Source organism: Rhinoderma darwinii, chromosome 2, assembly GCF_050947455.1.
Source record: "Rhinoderma darwinii isolate aRhiDar2 chromosome 2, aRhiDar2.hap1, whole genome shotgun sequence".
NCBI lineage: Eukaryota > Metazoa > Chordata > Amphibia > Anura > Rhinodermatidae > Rhinoderma > Rhinoderma darwinii.
This window is the reverse complement of record NC_134688.1, coordinates 191,995,615-192,014,861: the sequence shown is the minus strand read 5'-3', so window position 1 is coordinate 192,014,861 and position 19,247 is coordinate 191,995,615. Positions and strand designations below refer to the sequence as shown.

At 42.5% G+C, this 19,247-nt stretch overlaps 1 protein-coding gene across 2 annotated transcripts in view; it reads left to right on the top strand.

The window, feature by feature from the left end:
- LOC142742665 (E3 SUMO-protein ligase RanBP2-like) overlaps window positions 1–19,247 on the top strand; it is a 186,206-nt gene that overhangs the window by 80,012 nt on the left and 86,947 nt on the right. For both annotated transcript variants that reach the window (XM_075852663.1, XM_075852662.1), the window contains exon 18: window positions 9,303–9,438. In XM_075852663.1, the coding sequence (XP_075708778.1) occupies window positions 9,303–9,438 (136 nt within the window). The remainder of the gene's footprint in view (window positions 1–9,302; window positions 9,439–19,247) is intronic.

Here is a 19,247-nt window from a genome sequence, read left to right as displayed (position 1 = left end):
CCACATCAATAGGACTTCTTTTTTTTCTGTTCGGCTTCAGCCCATCCTCTGTAGTATTCCTATCACGTCTTTATGGGGTTAGGGTTGTGTGCATTTACCTTGCTGCTACAGATTTCCTCTGTCGGTCTGTTTGTAATCCCACAAGGTCCACACAAGGGTCTACAGGCCTCATGGACTACATGGTCCTCGTTGGATTTGGTATGTTATCACAAAATCCTGCCGGTCTATGGTCAAAGTTCTTTCCTCTTGGGTGAATTCACATTCCACATGGGCTTTCGTTCCTAAGAGGTATGGCATCAGCCTTTCAGGTCTGCAGGGTTGTCCTCTGGCTTTTGGTGCGTACTTTACCAAATTCTACCAGCTTTATTCCTTGGCATACTCTGGGTTGCAAGATACTTAAAGCTGTTGTGTGCTAGGTGGTTTGCGTGAGACGTCTTTTCTTTTTCTACCCTCTGGGACTGCTTTAGGACATCACAAGATGCGCTGTCCCCAAATCTTATTAGCGAGAAAATAGGTTTTTTGTGCTCTCGTAACATCTCATTCGATTCATTTGGGGACATGTTTGGCTCTGTTTCCTTTAGGACCCGAACTTTTGTTTTTTGTGGTTTAGTTTTTCTCCTGGGGTGAACTCACACTGAAGGAAATAAGTATTTGATCCCTTGCTGATTTTGTAAGTTTGCCCACTGTCAAAGACATGAACAGTCTAGAATTTTTAGGCTAGGTTAATTTTACCAGTGAGAGAGAGATTATATTTTTTAAAAAAACAGAAAATCACATTGTCAAAATTATATATATTTATTTGCATTGTGCACAGAGAAATAAGTATTTGATCCCTTTGGCAAACAAGACTTAATACTTGGTGGCAAAACCCTTGTTGGCAAGCACAGCAGTCAGACGTTTTTTGTAGTTGATGATGAGGTTTGCACACATGTTAGATGGAATTTTGGCCCACTCCTCTTTGCAGATCATCTATAAATCATTAAGATTTCGAGGCTGTCGCTTGGCAACTCGGATCTTCAGCACCCTCCATAAGTTTTCGATGGGATTAAGGTCTGGAGACTGGCTAGGCCACTCCATGACCTTAATGTGCTTCTTTTTGAGCCACTCCTTTGTTGCCTTGGCTGTATGTTTCAGGTCATTGTCGTGCTGGAAGATCCAGCCACGAGCCATTTTTAATGTCCTGGTGGAGGGAAGGAGGTTGTCACTCAGGATTTGACGGTACATGGCTCCATCCATTCTCCCATTGATGCGGTGAAGTAGTCCTGTGCCCTTAGCAGAGAAACACACCCAAAACATAATGTTTCCACCTCCATGCTTGACAGTGGGGACGGTGTTCTTTGGGTCATAGGCAGCATTTCTCTTCCTCCAAACACAGCGAGTTGAGTTAATGCCAAAGAGCTCAATTTTAGTCTCATCTGACCACAGCACCTTCTCCCAATCACTCTCAGAATCATCCAGATATTCATTTGCAAACTTCAGACGGGCCTGTACATGTGCCTTCTTGAGCAGGGGGACCTTGGGGCACTGCAGGATTTTAATCCATTACGGCGTAATGTGTTACCAATGGTTTTCTTGGTGACTGTGGTCCCAGCTGCCTTGAGATCATTAACAAGTTCCCCCCGTGTAGTTTACGGCTGAGCTCTCACCTTACTCAGGATCAAGGATACCCCACGAGGGGAGATTTTGCATGGAGCCCCAGATCTATGTCGATTGACAGTCATTTTGTATGTCTTCCATTTTCTTACTATTGCACCAACAGTTGTCTCCTTCTCACCCAGCGTCTTACTTATGGTTTTGTAGCCCATTCCAGCCTTGTGCAGGTCTATGATCTTGTCCCTGACATCCTCAGAAAGCTCTTTGGTCTTGCCCATGTTGTAGAGGTTAGAGTCAGATTGATTAATTGAGTCTGTGGACAGGAGTCTTTTATACAGGTGACCATGTAAGACAGCTGTCTTTAATGCAGGCACCAAGTTGATTTGGAGCGTGTAACTGGTCTGGAGGAGGCTGAACTCTTAATGGTTGGTAGGGGATAAAAATACTTATTTCTCTGTGCACAATGCAAATAAATATATATAATTTTGACAATGTGATTTTCTTTTTTTTTTTTATATATAATCTATCTCTCACTGGTAAAATTAACCTAGCCTAAAAATTCTAGACTGTTCATGTCTTTGACAGTGGGCAAACTTACAAAATCAGCAAGGGATCAAATACTTATTTCCTTCACTGTATATCTGTGTTTCTCTATTGCTGCTGTTTTTTGTTTTTCTTTTGCTTTTTGCAAATTGATAGGCTTCTGGCTTGTAGGAGGGATATAGCCTGCATTGGAGGTGCCAGGACTTTTTTTTTTTTTTTTTTTTGTCCTAGCGTCAAGCCTCCTATTGGCAGGGACCTATGTCTGTTATGTCCCCAAATTAATTTAATAAGAATAGGATTTTACGGGGAGTACAAAAATCCAATTTATAGATGCAAGTCATTGCGCATAAAGAAGCACTTGCTGTCAGTCATTTAAGATTAGTATGCATTAGTTAACCCCTACAACCCACACAGATTGTGTTAAGGTATGAACAAAACAAATATTGGTAAAACCGTAATAAGGTATTGATACATACTCCTCAACATTGAAATTGCAACACCAATAAGGGCAGGCCATAAGGTTATTCAAATCAAGGAAATAGCAGGTGTCGCTAACATCTGCTTGTCAACATATTGAAGGACCCCAGGGCTCTTTGACCATATTTCCTATTAGGGCATACTTGGGTATGTCCTAACAACTGCCTGTGTACTATCGGTACACAGGCTAATGTACTGGCATATAGATATTAACATTAAAGGGGTTTTCCCTCGAGGGACATTTATGAACTATCCGCAGGATATGTCATAGATGCGGGCCCCACCTCTGGGACCCGCACCTATGTCTAGAACGGGGCCCCCTAAACCCCATTCTAGCTTTGTCTGCTATCACGGACGTCACACCGCTTCTACTCCCGGGATTAAGGTGTGGGTGGCATAATGTACGGTAGCTAGACCCCTTTAGTGTTCATTTCAGGTACACAGACTGCTCGGCGTTACATTGATTTGGTTGTGGTACTGCCGTTTCTCCATAGTGTCTCAGAAGCGGTTTTTCAACAGGGCAATGTCAGGCCGCATGTTGCTGGTGCTACGGTGAGCCGCCTGCGTGGCCTAAACATGCTACCATGGCCTGCATGGTCTCTGGGGTTGTCCCAGACGTGCTCGATGGGAGACATCATTGGTCAGCAATTGCAAAGGGAGCTGCCAGAAGCTAATCTTCATGATTTGCGTGCTTAACCCCTTATTGGCCGGTCTATTTCGGACGTTCGGAAGTTTTTCCATCGCCGCGTTCCAAGATCTATAACTTTTTTGTTTTTTGTGTCGACATAGTTATAATATATAATGTCTTTTTTTTAATTTTTTTTAATAGCACCATTTTGGGGTACATATAATTTATTGATTAACTTTTTTGGGGGTAATAGATAAAAACACAAATTTCGCCACTTTTTTGCATCTTAGATTTACACCGTTAACTGTGTGGTATAAATAACGGAATAACTTTATTCAGTCGGTAATTACAATTCTGGTGATACCAAATTTATATAGATTTTGTATGTTTAACTACTTTTACACAGTAAAAAACGAATATTTTTTCCAAATTTTTTTTTTTTTGGTCACCATGTTTTAACCTGTAAGTAACTGCCTATACGTCTTTTCACGGCGGCCACTAACGGGCTTTATTCTGATGCATATCCCTTTTCATGGCGCTGCATCAGAATAAACAGAGCCGTTAAATCTCCCTGCTCTCGGCTACCAGAGGTGGCTGTGGGCATCCCTGCTCGAACGGGTGAGATTGATATAAGTTTCGATCTCACCCGTTTAACCCCTCAGATGCGGTGCTCAATATCGAGCACCGCGTCAGAGTTGTTTTGGTGAGCGGGAGGGAGCTCCCTCTTTCTCCCACCGACATTCGGCGATGAGATCGCCAGGTGTCTGTCTTCTATGGCAGCCGGGGGCCTAATAAAGGCCCCCAGGTCTGCCCGTAGTGAATGCCTGCTAGGTCATGCCAGAGGCATGGCCTAGCAGATGCCTGTCCGTTTTAAACGGACAGGCCGTAATACTCTGCAATACAAAACTATTGCAGTGTATTATAAAAGCGATCGCATGATCGCATGTTAAAGTCCCTTAGTAGGACTAGTAAAAATGTTTAAAAAAAAAGTTCCTTAAAGTTAATGAATTTTTTTAAAATTTTTTTTAAAAACCCACTTTTTCCCCTTACAAAATGCTTTACTATTAAAAATACAAAATAAAGTAAAAAAAAGTTACACATATTTGGTATCGCCGCGTCCGTAACGACCCCGACTATAAATCTATTACATTATTTAACCCGCGCGGTGAACGCCATAAAAAAAAATGGAAAAAAATTTCTGTGAATCCTACCTTAAAAAAAGTGATCAAAAAGTCGCATCTATTCCAAAATGGTACCAATAAAAATGTCTTCCTGCAAAAAAAAAAGCCCTCATACAGCTGCATCAGCGGAACAATAAAAAAAGTTATGGCTCTTCAAATATGGAGACACAAAAACAAATAATTGAGAAAAAAAATTGTTTTTACTGTGTAAAAGTAGTAAAACATACAAAATCGATACAAATATTGTTGCAAACGTAACCACCTGCTGAATACAGTGATTGTCATTTATACTACACGGTAAACGGCGTAGATTTAGGATGCAGAAATGAGTGGTGAAATTTCTGTGTTTTCTTCTATTCTCTACCCCCCCCCCCCCCAAAAAAAGTTAATAAAAGTTCATCAATAAATTATATGTACCCCAAAATGGTGCTATTAAAAAAATATAACTTCTCCCGCAAAAAACAAGACCTTATACAGCTAAGTCGACGCAAAAATAAAGTTATAGCTCTTGGAATGTGACGATGGAAAAACGTAAAAAATAGCTTGGTCATAAAGGTTTAAAATAGGCTGGTCATTAAGGGGTTAAGAGCCATAATGGTTTTATTTTTACGCCGATGCAGCTGTATGAGCGCTTGTTTTTTGCGGGACTCTCCCCTAGTTTTTATTGGTACCATTTTGGAGTACATGCGACTATTTGATCACTTAGCACATTTTTTTGAAGGCAGGATGAACAGAAAACAGCAATTCTGGCATTGTTTTTTTTTTTATTTTAGTTTTTGACGGCGTTCACCGTGCGGGTTAAATAATGTAATGGCTTTATAGGTGGGCTCTTTACGGATTAGCACCTATAGTACTCTTTGGACATAAGTAGAACCATAAGACATAATCCAAAATAGAGAGAACCTATATATGTCTCACATGTACGTACCATACAACAAATAATTCTTTAGATGTGTTTAGTACAAAATATTAATTTTATTCCATAAATATGGATACCCCCCCAAAATTTCACATAAATATACATACAAATACTACAACGTACTTAAAAAAGAAAACTCTGAGATCATCGGAAGGTAACCACCATAGCCTAATATGTATGGTAATGTTAATATACAGCAGGTAAGGCAACAGCACACATGGAGAGCATATAGTATGCCTCAAGACAGATATCCACGAGCACCTTCAATAAGGTCTATAAGGTAGTTTATTACTAGCACATATAAATGATCAGCATAAATCCATATCCATTACCTGTAGCTGGCATGATGGCTGTCCGTTATCTCAGAGAGGAACACCTCGACGCGCGTTTCGCAGCCTTCGTCAGGAGATGTTAGTGTACTGGAATTATGTTTATATAATGATCCTGTATACTGGTGACCAATGGCGCATAGCGATTCATCAGACCGTCCCACGTTTATCTTCCGTGTCAGGGGCGTTCGGTGCGGTGGCAGATTTCTACATCATCTGCACTTCCGCCCAAACTCTGACAACTTCCGGCACAACATGTAGACGGCTAATCATGCGCACATCACCCTATGTGCCAGAAACGTAGTCTCGTTGTAAAATCAGAATCTGATATACAGAGTATTTGGAGAAATAATTCAAAAGGAATTCATGATGATTTCAATATCTACCAACAGCCATCAGTCCACGTTACAATAGTTATAAAAAAAATTATTTATCTATACGACATATTTGTATAAAGGTGTCAGGCACTGAATATTTTAAGCAGACACTAGGTATCCCGTAAACTGGGCTGCACCAACGGTGGAAGAGCGGATAGGGAAGACCACCGGCGGTGGAAATTCCCCACCCGTACCCCCACAGCGGCATGCACACAGCACTCCACACCACTGCGAGACACATTGTAAATGCATAGATCTAAATGCGCACACACATCGGTGTGTGATCAGCGAAAACCACCACCCACTGTCCCAGTGAGCGGTGACAATTCACTGAGCACACCACAACCACAAACAACATCAATGCAGACGAGGGCATGGGATTATCAAAGATAATGTGTGAGATGAAGACACATGACGATAATAAATATTATAAAAACTCTAAATATATATAAAAAGTATAACGTTTTTCATTTAGTGAGTGAGCGATATCGTGACCAAATATCCAAATAAAATATACACATATATGACAATTTCACCACCTACCGAGGAGCAAAAGGAAATTTAATTAAAGTGCCAACTTAAAAAAAAAATATATATATATATATATATATATAGGATTTGACCACACTCCCCATAATTGTGATTCATTACAACACAGTGACCCTCCCACAGTCCCCGGAACAGCCCGGATAATAATCCAAACAGGTCAGGGAAGCGAAGGACAGGCACATCACTACATATACACCGCCATAATTAAGCAAGTAGATAAAATGAATAAACAGTGCTAATATTTACATAGACGAAAACAAACAATTATAGTGATATAATTACTATAATAGCAGTTATTCATTAAGGGTAAACACACATCTAAATAGGGGTGAACAATCCGGTTTCACCAGTACATATGAAAAGAACCCTAAAACCCACCACATTTCTCTCAATTATTTGAGTAAATCTCAATCATATATACATCTTTACAAGTTCATCTCATGAATTCTCCTTACTGCGTCGATCCTTCACTGGTCACATAAATTCATTCATATGTCGAAACTAGAGTTGATCAGGGGTATGCATCCAGTTCCATACACTACCAATATGGAAAAATATAGAAAATTATTAAAAATAAAAAGTGTAGATCTGTTTACAGATAGGATGCAAAGCTTAGAGACTCATGTAGCCCCTTTGGTGACACAGTATCTAATGTCACAATCCTCTTAAAGAGGCCGTCACCAGATTTTGCAACCCCTATCTGCTATTGCAGCAGATCGGCGCTGCAATGTAGATTACAGTAATGTTTTTTGTTTTTTTTAAAAAAACAAGCATTTTTGGCCAAGTTATGAGCATTTTTATATTTATGTAAATGAGGCTTTCTAAAGTACAACTGGGTGTGTATTATGTGCGTACATCGGGCGTTTTTACTTCTTTTACTAGCTGGGCGTTCTGACGAGAAGTATCATCCACTTCTCTTCAGAACGCCCAGCTTCTGTCAGTGCAGACACACAGCGTGTTCTCGAGAGATCACGCTGTGACGTCACTCACAGGTCCTGCATAGTGTCGGACGAGCGAGGACACATCGGCACCAGAGGCTACAGTTGATTCTGCAGCAGCATCGGCGTTTGCAGGTAAGTCGATGTAGCTACTTACCTGCAAACGCTGATGCTGCTGCAGAATCAACTGTAGCCTCTGGTGCCGATGTGGCCAACACGATGCAGGACCTGGGGCAGGAAGTGAGTGACGTCACAGCGTGATCTATCGAGAACACGGCTGTGTCTGCACTGCCAGAAGCTGGGCGTTGTGAAGACAAGTGGATGATACTTCTATACACAACGCCCAGCTAGTAAAAGAAGTAAAAACGCCCAGATGTACACAAATAATACACGCCCAGATGTACGCACATAATACACGCCCAGTTGTACTTTTACTTTTCAACACGCCCAGTTGTACGTTAGAAAGCCTCATTTACATAAATATAAAAATGGTCATAACTTGGCCAAAAATGCTCGTTTTTAAAAAAAACAAAAACGTTACTCATCTCCATTGCAGCGCCGATCTGCTGCAATAGCAGATAGGGGTTGCAAAATCTGGTGACAGAGCCTCTTTAAGTTCTCTACGTAATAGTTGTTTAAATAAATCTCCTCTTTTCCCCTCATATAGACTATCGCTACCTTTAACTCTTAGGAGTCTCCAATTTCTGTTGTGGAAATCCCTAAAATGTCTCGCTAAGGGTTTACTTCGATCACCAAATTCATCCACCTGATCTCTGTTATTCCATTTATGTCCGAATGTGTTCCATCACACGAGTTTTCAATTCCCTTGTGGGGGTCGTTAGGGATGCGGCGATACCAAATGCATATTGTTTTAAATGTGTTTTTTGTTTTTTCATTTTAAAGTATTGGAAAAAGGGATGTTTTCACTTTTTTAGTTGGGATTTTTATTAACTTTATTCAACTTTTTGATAACTTTATTTTTAGTCCCACTAGGGGACTTTACTATGCGAACTTCTGATCGCTTTTATAATACACTGCAGTACTTCTGTATTGCAGCGTATTATTGCCTGTCAGTGTAAAATGGACAGGCACCTGCTAGGTCATGCCTCAGGCATGCTATAGCAGGCATCCACTACAGGCAGACCTGGGGGCCTTTGTTAGGCCCCCGGCTGCCATAGAAGCCATCGGCACCCTGCGATTGCAATTGCAGGGTGCCGATGGGGTGAGAGAGGGAGCACCCTCCCTCCAAAACGACTTTGATGCGGCGCTTGCTATTGAGCACCGCATCTAAGGGGTTAAATGGGTGGGATCGATGTTGAAAACGATCCCGTCCGTTAGAGCAGGTGCCTGGCTGTCTTTAGACCGCTCGATACCCACTTGAGCCGACACAGCACACCCGTGCCGGGCTTATGTCACAGCGCCGTGAAAAGGCGGCGCTCTGGCATAAGTACCCTTAACGGCTGCCTCGAAGAGGCATATTGGCGGTCGTTAAGTGCAATTAGTGTGGCATAACATTCCTCAGACAACCATTAATAACCTCATTGATAGCTTGCCAAAGCGTGTAAGTGTGTGTATTTTGGCGCTCATACTCTATACTGAATAAATAAAGACGTTTGGAGTATTTTGCATTTTTTTTTTTTGTATCATTTGCATATCATTAACATGTCTATCGATCCTGTGATTTCCACGATTCCAAAATGTTTCCTTCTTGGTGTTGCAATTTCAATGTTGAGTAGTGTATAATGTTTTTTTGCTTTTGCATTTACAGAAAGAAGTCCATGAGCTAAGAATGAATAGTTCAAACACCAACATGTCATCCCAGCGTTGGGCAGCTGAAGGGTTTGTTGCTGATACAGCCACTGATGGGTTCCATCTAGCTCAGAGCTATTATGATCCACTAACAGGTGTGATTTCTATTTTGTAACTACTTTCCTTCTGTAACTTCTTTAGATGCACACCTTTAGGCCTCTTGCACACTAACGTGTTTTTGCGGCCGCAATTCCCCCGAAAATGCACGGGAGAATTGCGGCCCCATTCTTTTCTATGGGGCCATGCACACGACCGTAGTTTTTGCGGTCCTTGCACGGCCTGGGAGCCCGGACCGCAGAAAGAACGGGCATGTCTTATTACGGCCATGTTCTGCGGTCCGGGCTCATTGAAAACAATGGCGGCGGCCATGTGCATGTCCCGCGATTTGCGGGCGGCCTGCGGCTGACAGTCCGTTGACAGTCCGCAGCCGGCCGACCCGAAAATCACGGCCGTGTGCATGAGGCCTAAGACTCCATAGTTTATAAGTGTTACACTCATTTCTGTCTGCCTTTGTTTGAACTTTGCATTATTTGCATTAAATTATTAACCCCTTGGTGACATGCAACATACTAATATGTCGCGGTCGGCATGGTCTTAACGCAATCCATCATACAGTTTTGTGTGTAAGAACATGGTGACCGAGTAAAGATGGCTACTGTCCCTGACAGGAGGCCATCTTTACTCATTGCTTCCCCCCCGCATCGGCGATCGCAGCTTTTTTTTGGCACATACCGATTACTGTGCCACACCTGCCTTGCACTGACTGGCCGGTGGAACCTGGCGCCCCCTCCCAGATCGCTACAATTGGTCGGTCTGCACATTCTGATTTTTACTGTCATTCACTACATTTTACATAGGTGTAGCTTTATAGTTTTACTATAAATTTACTGTAGTACAGTACAGTACAATATTTATACTACAGTAAGGGATAATTTTTTAGTGTCAGGAAGTCAGAACTTTTTTTGCAGTTTCATATTGCCATAGTTTGTTTTTTACTGAATTCAGTACTTTAAATTCAAATTTTTTTAATTTTATTTTTATACATTTATACACATATAAAAGCACAACACACACAACCCCCTGTGTAAAAATACATTGAGTATTACACGTGTTGAAGCACTACACACCCCCCCCCCCCCCTAATGTCCCAATCATCCCAAAGGGTCTTTTCAGCAGAGGAGGCATACGCCATCCTGGCCGCTGACACTGATTAGGCCAGCGAGGGAGAAGAGGAATTTGCCCCATACATCATGTCGTCGTCCTCTTCTTCATCGTCCAGTGATGAGGAACCCCCGCAAATGCGCCCCAGAATATCAGCTGAGGAAACCCCCCCCAATTACTGCGCTCATGTGGAACCCAGCCTCCGATACCTGATTTTGTGGGAAACTCAGGAATCAATTTTGAGACTGAAGGCCTCACAGAAATATATATTTTTTTTAAGGTTTTTTTTTAGTGAGGAATTTGTGAATTTAATGGTTGCCCAGACAATTTTATACGCCCAGGAATTTATTGCCCAGAACCCCACGTCATATGCTAGACCCCTCAGATGGACCCCCGTAGATGCAGTTGATATGAGGACATTTTGGGGCCTGGTGCTGCATATGGGTCTAGTGAAGAAGCCAAAGATTAGGCAGTACTGGAGTACAGATGTTTTGTACAACACCCCAATTTACCGCATGGCCATGAACCGGATTCGCTTTGAAGCTATTTTCAAAGTTTTTGCATGATCATGCACTGTGCCTACCCCGTGATGACCCCACATATGACCGCCTATTTAAAATCAGGCCAGTCATTGATCAATTTAGCACCAAATTTCAAGAAGTGTTACACCCCTGAATAGAACATTGCAGTAGACAAGTTCCTTGTACATTTTAAGGGGAGGCTAAAATTCCGCCAATACGTGCCAAGTAAGAGGGCAAGCTATGGGATAAAAATGTACAAGCTGTGCGAGAGTAGCTCAGGGTACACCGACAGGTTTCGGGTTTATGAAAGGAAGGACTCAAGGATTGAACCTCCAGAATGCCCTCTCCCGCTGTCCTGGGAGTTAGTGGGAAAATAGTGTCGGATTTGGTGCACCCACTTCTGGACCAGTGTTATCACCTTTATATGGATAACTTCTACACCGGCATACCATTATTTAAATGCCTCTACACCAGAAATACTGCAGCATGCGGCACCGCGCGCAAAAAACAGAGGGGCCTCCCTGAAACCCTGTAGGTTTTCATTTTCACGGCCTACTTCCAATAAATTCTGCAATAAACCTATGGGGTCAAAATGCTCAGGTTTAACTACAAATTCCCTAATAAAGTATTAGTAATGTAATCTCTGCTGCTTACATTAGCACCAACAAGAGCGGACTACTAAAAATGCTTATTTCTCGTTAAGGCCATTGGGGGCACTGCACCACAGTTATTGGCCCTAGCCACTAGGAGGCTGACACTAGGTAGGAATAGTATTGGATCCTCCCAGTGTTGTGTTTTTTTTGTTTTTTTTTTCATTATCTAGTAATTATAGAATTTTTCAGATACAGAAAAAACAAGCCAAATGTACATATGACATATGATATATACAAAACATCAGTGGCATTACTCACATCAGGAATACAGAAATAGAGACCTGTTTCCTACATACTGTATCAAAACAAAATCATGCGTATATAGTCTGATTCATAATGTACAAAACAGGCATCGGCAAAAAATAGTCACAACAAAAATAATGTGAGTAAGTTACATACAAATCAATGAGCAGAGAAAGGGAAGGAAGGACAGGAATTAAGGGAGGAGGTGTAGAATTAAGGGGTAGGAGCAAAGAGGAGAGAACTATTTGTAATGTTAGATATGAGATGAAAAAGGAAGAATGGACTAAGTGAAGAAAGGTCATTCCCCTTCCCAGATGAAAGGCGCGTCTGCAATCGGGTTGCTTGAGCCAGACTATAAAAACACTGGGAGGAACACCAACTTTTTTAACCTAGTTTCCATAGGCGACAGACATGACCTGTTTCTTAGGTCTGCTGGACTTTTATTTTTTATTTTCCATTTTATTCCCTTGTTAGCTTCAGGGTTGCTGTCAGCCTGGTTTGCCAGCCTAATCAACCCCCTGAGGGTACCAGGAAACTAAGCAGCCTTTTGCGCTACGCTTCCTTCAAACGCTGGACACCTAACCCCTTCTGTTTTCGCATACCGGTAACCCCTTCTATATGTGAAAAGTTACCAAAAAGGCACATGCACCCGAAGGTTTCGTTGAGTAGTGACACACACGCAGACACGTGCGCACGCACACAGAAACGTGCATGCGTGTGTCTCAACCACTCAACGTCACGCGCACATAAGCATGCGCTCTCGGAACTAGCTTTCCAACTCATACTCTGAGAATAATAGTCCGGACAAGACACAAAATTGACAGCTGCGGAAATTTTATTCGTGCTTTAAGGACATCTTCCGCTTTGAGGATGACTCCCTCTCTTATGGATAAATGTGTCTCCACCTTCATCAGCATCAGGCTCTGGTTTTCCTAAATTACAGTGAGTATGTTATACTTTAAGTAAAGGAAGCACTGACTGGCGCAAGAGCACCTCCCAAGAGGACAGATATTCTCTTTCCTTTCTAGTAGAATTTAATCTCCAAATGGGCAGTCTCTCCATCGGTGGATCCCCCCCTGTGTCACAACTGTCGTTGGGCACCACTCTGCTTTCAGATGCAGCATCCCTAAACTATTCTCTCGATAAAAGATTGGATGCACTGGCTAGATCTGCATTTGTGACAGCAGGGTCTACCCTGCTCTTGGCATTCACCTCCATCTAAACCACTTTACTAGAGCATCTCCAAGGGAGCATTGCAGGAAGACATGACCGATCTGGCCTCTCAGCTTACCCATGGCTCCAAGTTCTTATCTTGTGAGCCCTTAATTGAGTTGTCCCTATTTGTCAGACGCTCAGTTTGGCCTACCAAACATTCTCTTCCTTTCATGGATAAATTGCAGATAGCGCCGAGCGGGAACTCTGGGGGAGATGACATTGTAGCGTCTGACCCTGTCAGTACCGGCCCCACGATGGGCTTTCAAATAAATGACATTAAGGCCGGATTCACACGACCGTAATTGGACTGTAAAAAACGATCCGAGTGTCCGCCGGACTTCCCAGCCCGACCACGGTACATTTTAATGGGACTCCTGGCATCAGTCTTTTAGGCTATAGTCACAATACAGTGAAAAAAGATGGCCGTTAACCTCAATTTCTCAGTTTTTCATGTCCATTTGGCATCAGTGTCCACAAATTCTCATCTGTTTCTAGTCAGTCTGTCTGTTTTTCATGGCTGTTAAAAAAAAAAAAAAAAAAAATATTTTTTTTTTGTCCCACTCCCCTGAAAACACCATTGCCCATGTAGATAATGCCAGGGTTTGGGAGGGTTTAAAATTTAAGAACTGAACATCCCTGTTCCACAGTCAGAACGTTTCAGAGGATACTACTTGAAAGTATTCAGTCCCCAAAAAGTACATGTCAGTCATGCCCATCCTGGATGAAGAAATTGAATTGCTTTGTCTGCGCACGTAGTTTCCGCATGGAATACCCACGATCAGTGTTTGCCTTTTTTGAACAGGGAAAATCTTTCCTCCGTTGACACCTTGAATGCCTACCACCAAGAGCCCATCAGCATTTCTAACACGTCACTATCTGTTTCCAGCATTTCCAGGTTTTCGTTTTGGGCCTGCCACTGCTCCATGGTCATCATTGTTGCTGTTATCGCTTGCCTGGACGACCTGTTAGTAAATGCTTTGGAAAGTTTGTCCTCTCTGAACAGTCTCATAACCATTCTGGACAGATAAAGTAATCCCTAGTACCAGCCCAGAACATGAAGTTCCTGGGCATCATCTTCGACTCAAGGATAGCTAAGGTACTCCTCCCGGTGGACAAGATCAGTGTCATTCAAGCTGGGTGGCTTTTCTTTACTGGAAAGCTCAGTCTATCTGCTTCTGCATGCGGTTACTGGCGCGATGGTGTCTGCCTTTGAGGCCATTCCTTATGCCCAATTACGAAGCCTCTCTAGAGAGCAGCGCTCGCATCCTGGGACAAATCTCAGTATTCTGCTGGTAGGTCTATCCTTCTGCCCAAACTGGTACATTGGGAGTTGCTTTGGTAGGAAACCTCCCCGGCCATATTTCTGGGCGATCCTTCCTGCCAGTCCAATAGCTTGTCTTCTCTACTATTGACAGCCTCTCTGGCTGGGAGGGGGTATTTGGTCTTCACAAGGTTCGGTGCACATGGTTGAATCAGGGTTTTGTGCTGCAGATTAAACTTCTGGAACGGAGAGCCATCTTTCTGGCCCTTTTGCACTGGACTCCACTTCTTTAGGGTTGTCTGGTAAGGGTAGAGACCGACCACTCCATGGAGATCGCCTCTCTGAAACCTGAAGACGGTGCCAGGAGCCAGATAGCAGTGTTGGGCTCTACTGGGCGGAGCTCCACGTCCCAGCTTTGTCTGTGGTCCACGTTCCGGGAAGGACTAATGTCATGCACACTGAGTCGTAAAAAGCTGGATCCGATGGAATGCTTCATCCTGAGATTTTCCTCCAATCTACGTGACAGGACCCCAGGGCATTGTTGCCCTGGGGTACATACAGATGTGTTTTGCCATCTGTACCTCTTCCATCCCACTTCTGCCCAGAGTTATCAAGGCGGGGAGGCCATTTTTATACGTTCTGGTGTCTTTAGACTGGCCCAGTCAATCTGCTCATGGACGGCTTGTCCGTTTAGTCATGAACACCCCATGTAGCAGAAGGCACCAACACAACCTCCTTTTCCAATATCTGCTGTTTAACCACTTTATCTCTGCTTTGATTAACATTGTGGCTGTAAAAGACTAAGTTTTAAGAGTCAGCTGTCTTTCTGAACCTGTTATCCAGGCATTGCTAAAAGCCTGGAAGCCTCAATTGCGAAGTTTTACCACTGTACGTTGCAGGCCTATTTCCGTTGGTGTGAGCAATGCAGTTTCCATCCCTTGGTGTGTTCCACATCTAAGCTTGTCTTTTCTGTAGTCCGGTCTAGCTTCTCTGAAAAGACCACTCTCCGCTCTATCCTGGCGAAATGTCCGTTCCCAGGTACAGACATTCTTACAAGGTGTTACCCGTGCCTCCCTGCCTTTTCACCATCGCTCTGAGCCCTGGGATCTCAACCTGGTTCTAGGGGCTTATTGGGCCTCCCTTTTCAAGCCATTGTGGAACATTTCACTCGGGGCTTTCTTGGAAAGCTGCCTTCCTTGTAGCCATTGCTTAGATCAGATGGGTATCTGAACTGGCTGCACTGTCCTGTAAGTCTTTTTTCTTTTGTCCCTTGCCACCATCCTAGCTGAGGGAGCATTCCTTTCATGGTCTCTATTTGGAGAGAGCAGTTTGCATATACATTTCTGTGAATGCCGTTCAGATGCTTGACTGATTCCCGAAGGGCCATGCAAGGGTTTGGCTACCCATTACTCGCTGGCTTAGGTCTGTGGTTCTGGAAGCCTGTTAGTCTAATGCAAGGTTCCTCTCTTTCTGGCTACCGTTTGTTACACAGGGGCTGTCAGTGCAATTTTGGCAGTATTGCACCAAACGTCAGTCATGTTTTCAATGCTGCTTCCTGGGATTCTGTACTTACCTTAAGTAAATTCTCCCAGATTGATAACCCAGCGGTATTTAATGCCAGTTTTGGTCGCCAGGTACTCCTAGCTGTGCACTAGACAGGTTACATGGCAAATGTCTAATTTTTCCCACCCTCTGGATCTGCTTTAGGACGTCCAGTGTGCCCCAATGACATTAGCGAGAAAATTTGATTTTTGTATTCACTGTAAAATTGGTTTTCTCGTTTAATTCATTCTGGGGCTCCTATTCCGCCCTCTTTTTTGTTTTCCTGAGCCCAGAACTTTGGTTCTAGTTATTTAATTGGTTTCCCTGGGACTATTGATGTGTTATGGTGCTTTACTGCTTCTGTACAAACTAAATAGACCAGTATTTATGGGAAGGGTACGGCCTGCCTGGGCGGTGCCAACACTTTTCCTACTTAATTAAAGCCTCCTAATGGCAAGTGCTTTTATATATATCGGTCTCCAATTAATTCAACAAAAAAAGGATTTTGTAGCGAGTACAAATCCTTTATTGTATACCAAGTATTTTTATTTTGTATTTTTTTTTATATGCTATACCGTATTGGGATAACTGATGAGTGACTTAACCCCTTCCCTCTTTGTCCACTTTTGACCTTCCTGACAGAGCTTTGTTTTTAAAATCTGACGTTTCACTTTGTGGGAATTACTTCGGAATGCTTTTACCTGTCCAAGAGATTCTGAGATTTTCTTGTGACACATTGGACTTTGTTACTAACAATTTGCTCGATACATTCAGTATTAAATTGTGAAAAATTGCAAAAATGCGCATTTTTCTAAATTTAAATCTGTCTGCTTGTAAGACAGGCAGTTATACCACACAATTGTTGCTAATGAACGTCCCCCATATGTCTACTTTAGATTGGCATCGTTTTTTGAACATCCTTTTATCTTTCTAGGATGTTACAAGGCTTAGAACTTGAGCAGCAATTTCTAACATTTTCATGAAAATTTCAAACGGCTATTTTTACAGGGGCCAGTTCAGTTGTGAAGTGGCTTTTTAGGGATTTGCTTAGTAGGAGTATTGCTGGTGTTTCAGTTTATAATGTGGGGGCATATGTAAGCTGGGCAGAGTACATCAGGGGCAAAGTCAGGTGGTATAATAATTGGGTTAAAAAAACGAATAAAAATCCTTTCTGCACAAGCCAGTGTCGCATAGAGAAATGTCCTTCCTTATCCCCCTTTTTGTCCCCACACCAAGTTTGCAGTTAGGGGAATTTTGCTGGGAAGTGTTGTCCTGGTATAATATGGGCACCCTCTCTTCCTCAGATATGTTTGGGCCCTCCGCTTCCTGGTTCCCTAACTTTAGGGCCTTGATAATTCACCTCTTGGAACAGAAGAAATGTCCCCCTCGGGCCTACACAGCCGCATTTTTTTATTTTTTTTATTTCCTGACTTATTGGAGCCTTAACTAATTTTCTTTTTTCATAGGCTTAGTGGTATGAGGGCTGTTTTTTTTGCGGGACGAGCTATAGTTTTTATTGGTACCATTTTTGGGGTACATGCGACTTTTTGATCACTTTTTATCCTATTTTTTTTTTTGGGGGGACAAGGTGACCAAAAAACTGCAATTCTGGCATAGTTTTTTTTTTTTATATATAGAGCGTTTACCATGCGTTATAAACTACATGTTAACTTTATTCTACGGGTCTGTCTGATTCCGGCAATACCTAATTTATAGCACTTTTTTAAATGTTTTACAACTTTGCACAATAAAATAACTTGTAAAAAGAATGTATTTCTTCTGTCGCCAAGTTGAGAACCATAAAGTTTAGACTTTTTTTTTTTTTTTTTTAATCGCTGGAGCTATATGAGGGCTGTTTTTTTGCGAGACGAGCTATAGTATATATAGGTACCATTTTTTGATACATGCAACTTTTTGATCACTTTTTATTCTAATATTTGTAGGGCAAAGTGACCAAAAAACTGAAATTCTGGTATAGTTTTGTACGCTGTTCACCGCGTGAAATAAATAACTATTTTTATAGCCCGATTAGAGTTTGCCTCCCGGCGGGGCCTAATCCGCCTCTGTAATGGCAGAGCAGGAGGCAATTATTAGGCCACCTGTTGCCATAGCAGCAGTCGGCAGACCTTCTAACAACCTTTAAGATGCAGCGCTCGCTGTGTCTAAGGGGTTAATGACAGGAATCGGAGCTAGCTCTGGGTCCTTCCTTTACAGTCGGATGTCAGCTGTAACATACAGCTGATGATGCAGACTCGGCACCTGAGCCGGCACCATCTTGCCGATGGCTACGGTAGCCTTTCAGGCACTGCCTCTGGGCGTGGTCTGGAAGGTGTCTGTGCTAGGCAGACCGGGAGGCCAGTATTAGGCCTCCAGTTGCCATTGCAGCGACTGGAACCCCTGCAATTTCATTGCTGGGGTGCCGATGAGCTGCAAACAATTTAAATGCAGCGATCGCTTTTGACCGCTGCATTTAAGGGTTTAGTGGTGGGGATCTAAGCTAATTTCGGTACCTGCCATTACAGCTGGATGTCAGCTGTAATACACCACTGACATCCGGCGATGATGGCACCGACTCAGCTTCTTAGCCGGTGCCATGCATTTGTAGTATGGATAAGGTAAAAGGTGGGAAGCACTATCTTTCCATGATGTATCCTTACAATAAATGTCGGGAAGGGGTTAAAGGTACACTTTCGGCAGTACTGTTCATATAAATGTTAAAATGCAGAATTTCTCTTGCAGTTCTCACAATGTTCACAAAGGGTTATAACTCCTAAACAGTAGGGCAGAGGATTGGTATAACCGCTCAGTTGTTCTCTAGATAGACCTAGATTAACAGACCAGGGCAATGACAAGAACAAACCATTAACTAGAAAACGTATAGAGTAAGCAAAGCAGTGTCTAAACGTGGCCATACATATTAGACGAATGTTGACCGTTCCTGCCGATTTCAACGAACTGGCCAACCATCTCATATCATATATATGGCGGTGTATAAAAAGTCCATAATGAATTACCTATTTGCTCTAACCCAACTTTTATCAGAAACACGCAGTATTGGTGTATTGCGCTGATGGTGGAGTACATATTAACTTCAAGCGCCTTATATTATGAAAATCTGCTACAGCACCTGGGGAATCTATGATTTCAGATACCAACACATGTAGAGAGGGTCTGGTTTCTGGTTTTTTTTTTTGGTTTTTTTTAGTTCAATTTTATTCAACAAACTTCACATTTTTACAGGTCATTGTACTTTCTCATACAGTGTATAAGCAAATTTCCACAGACCCAATTATTTATGTCCAACCAAA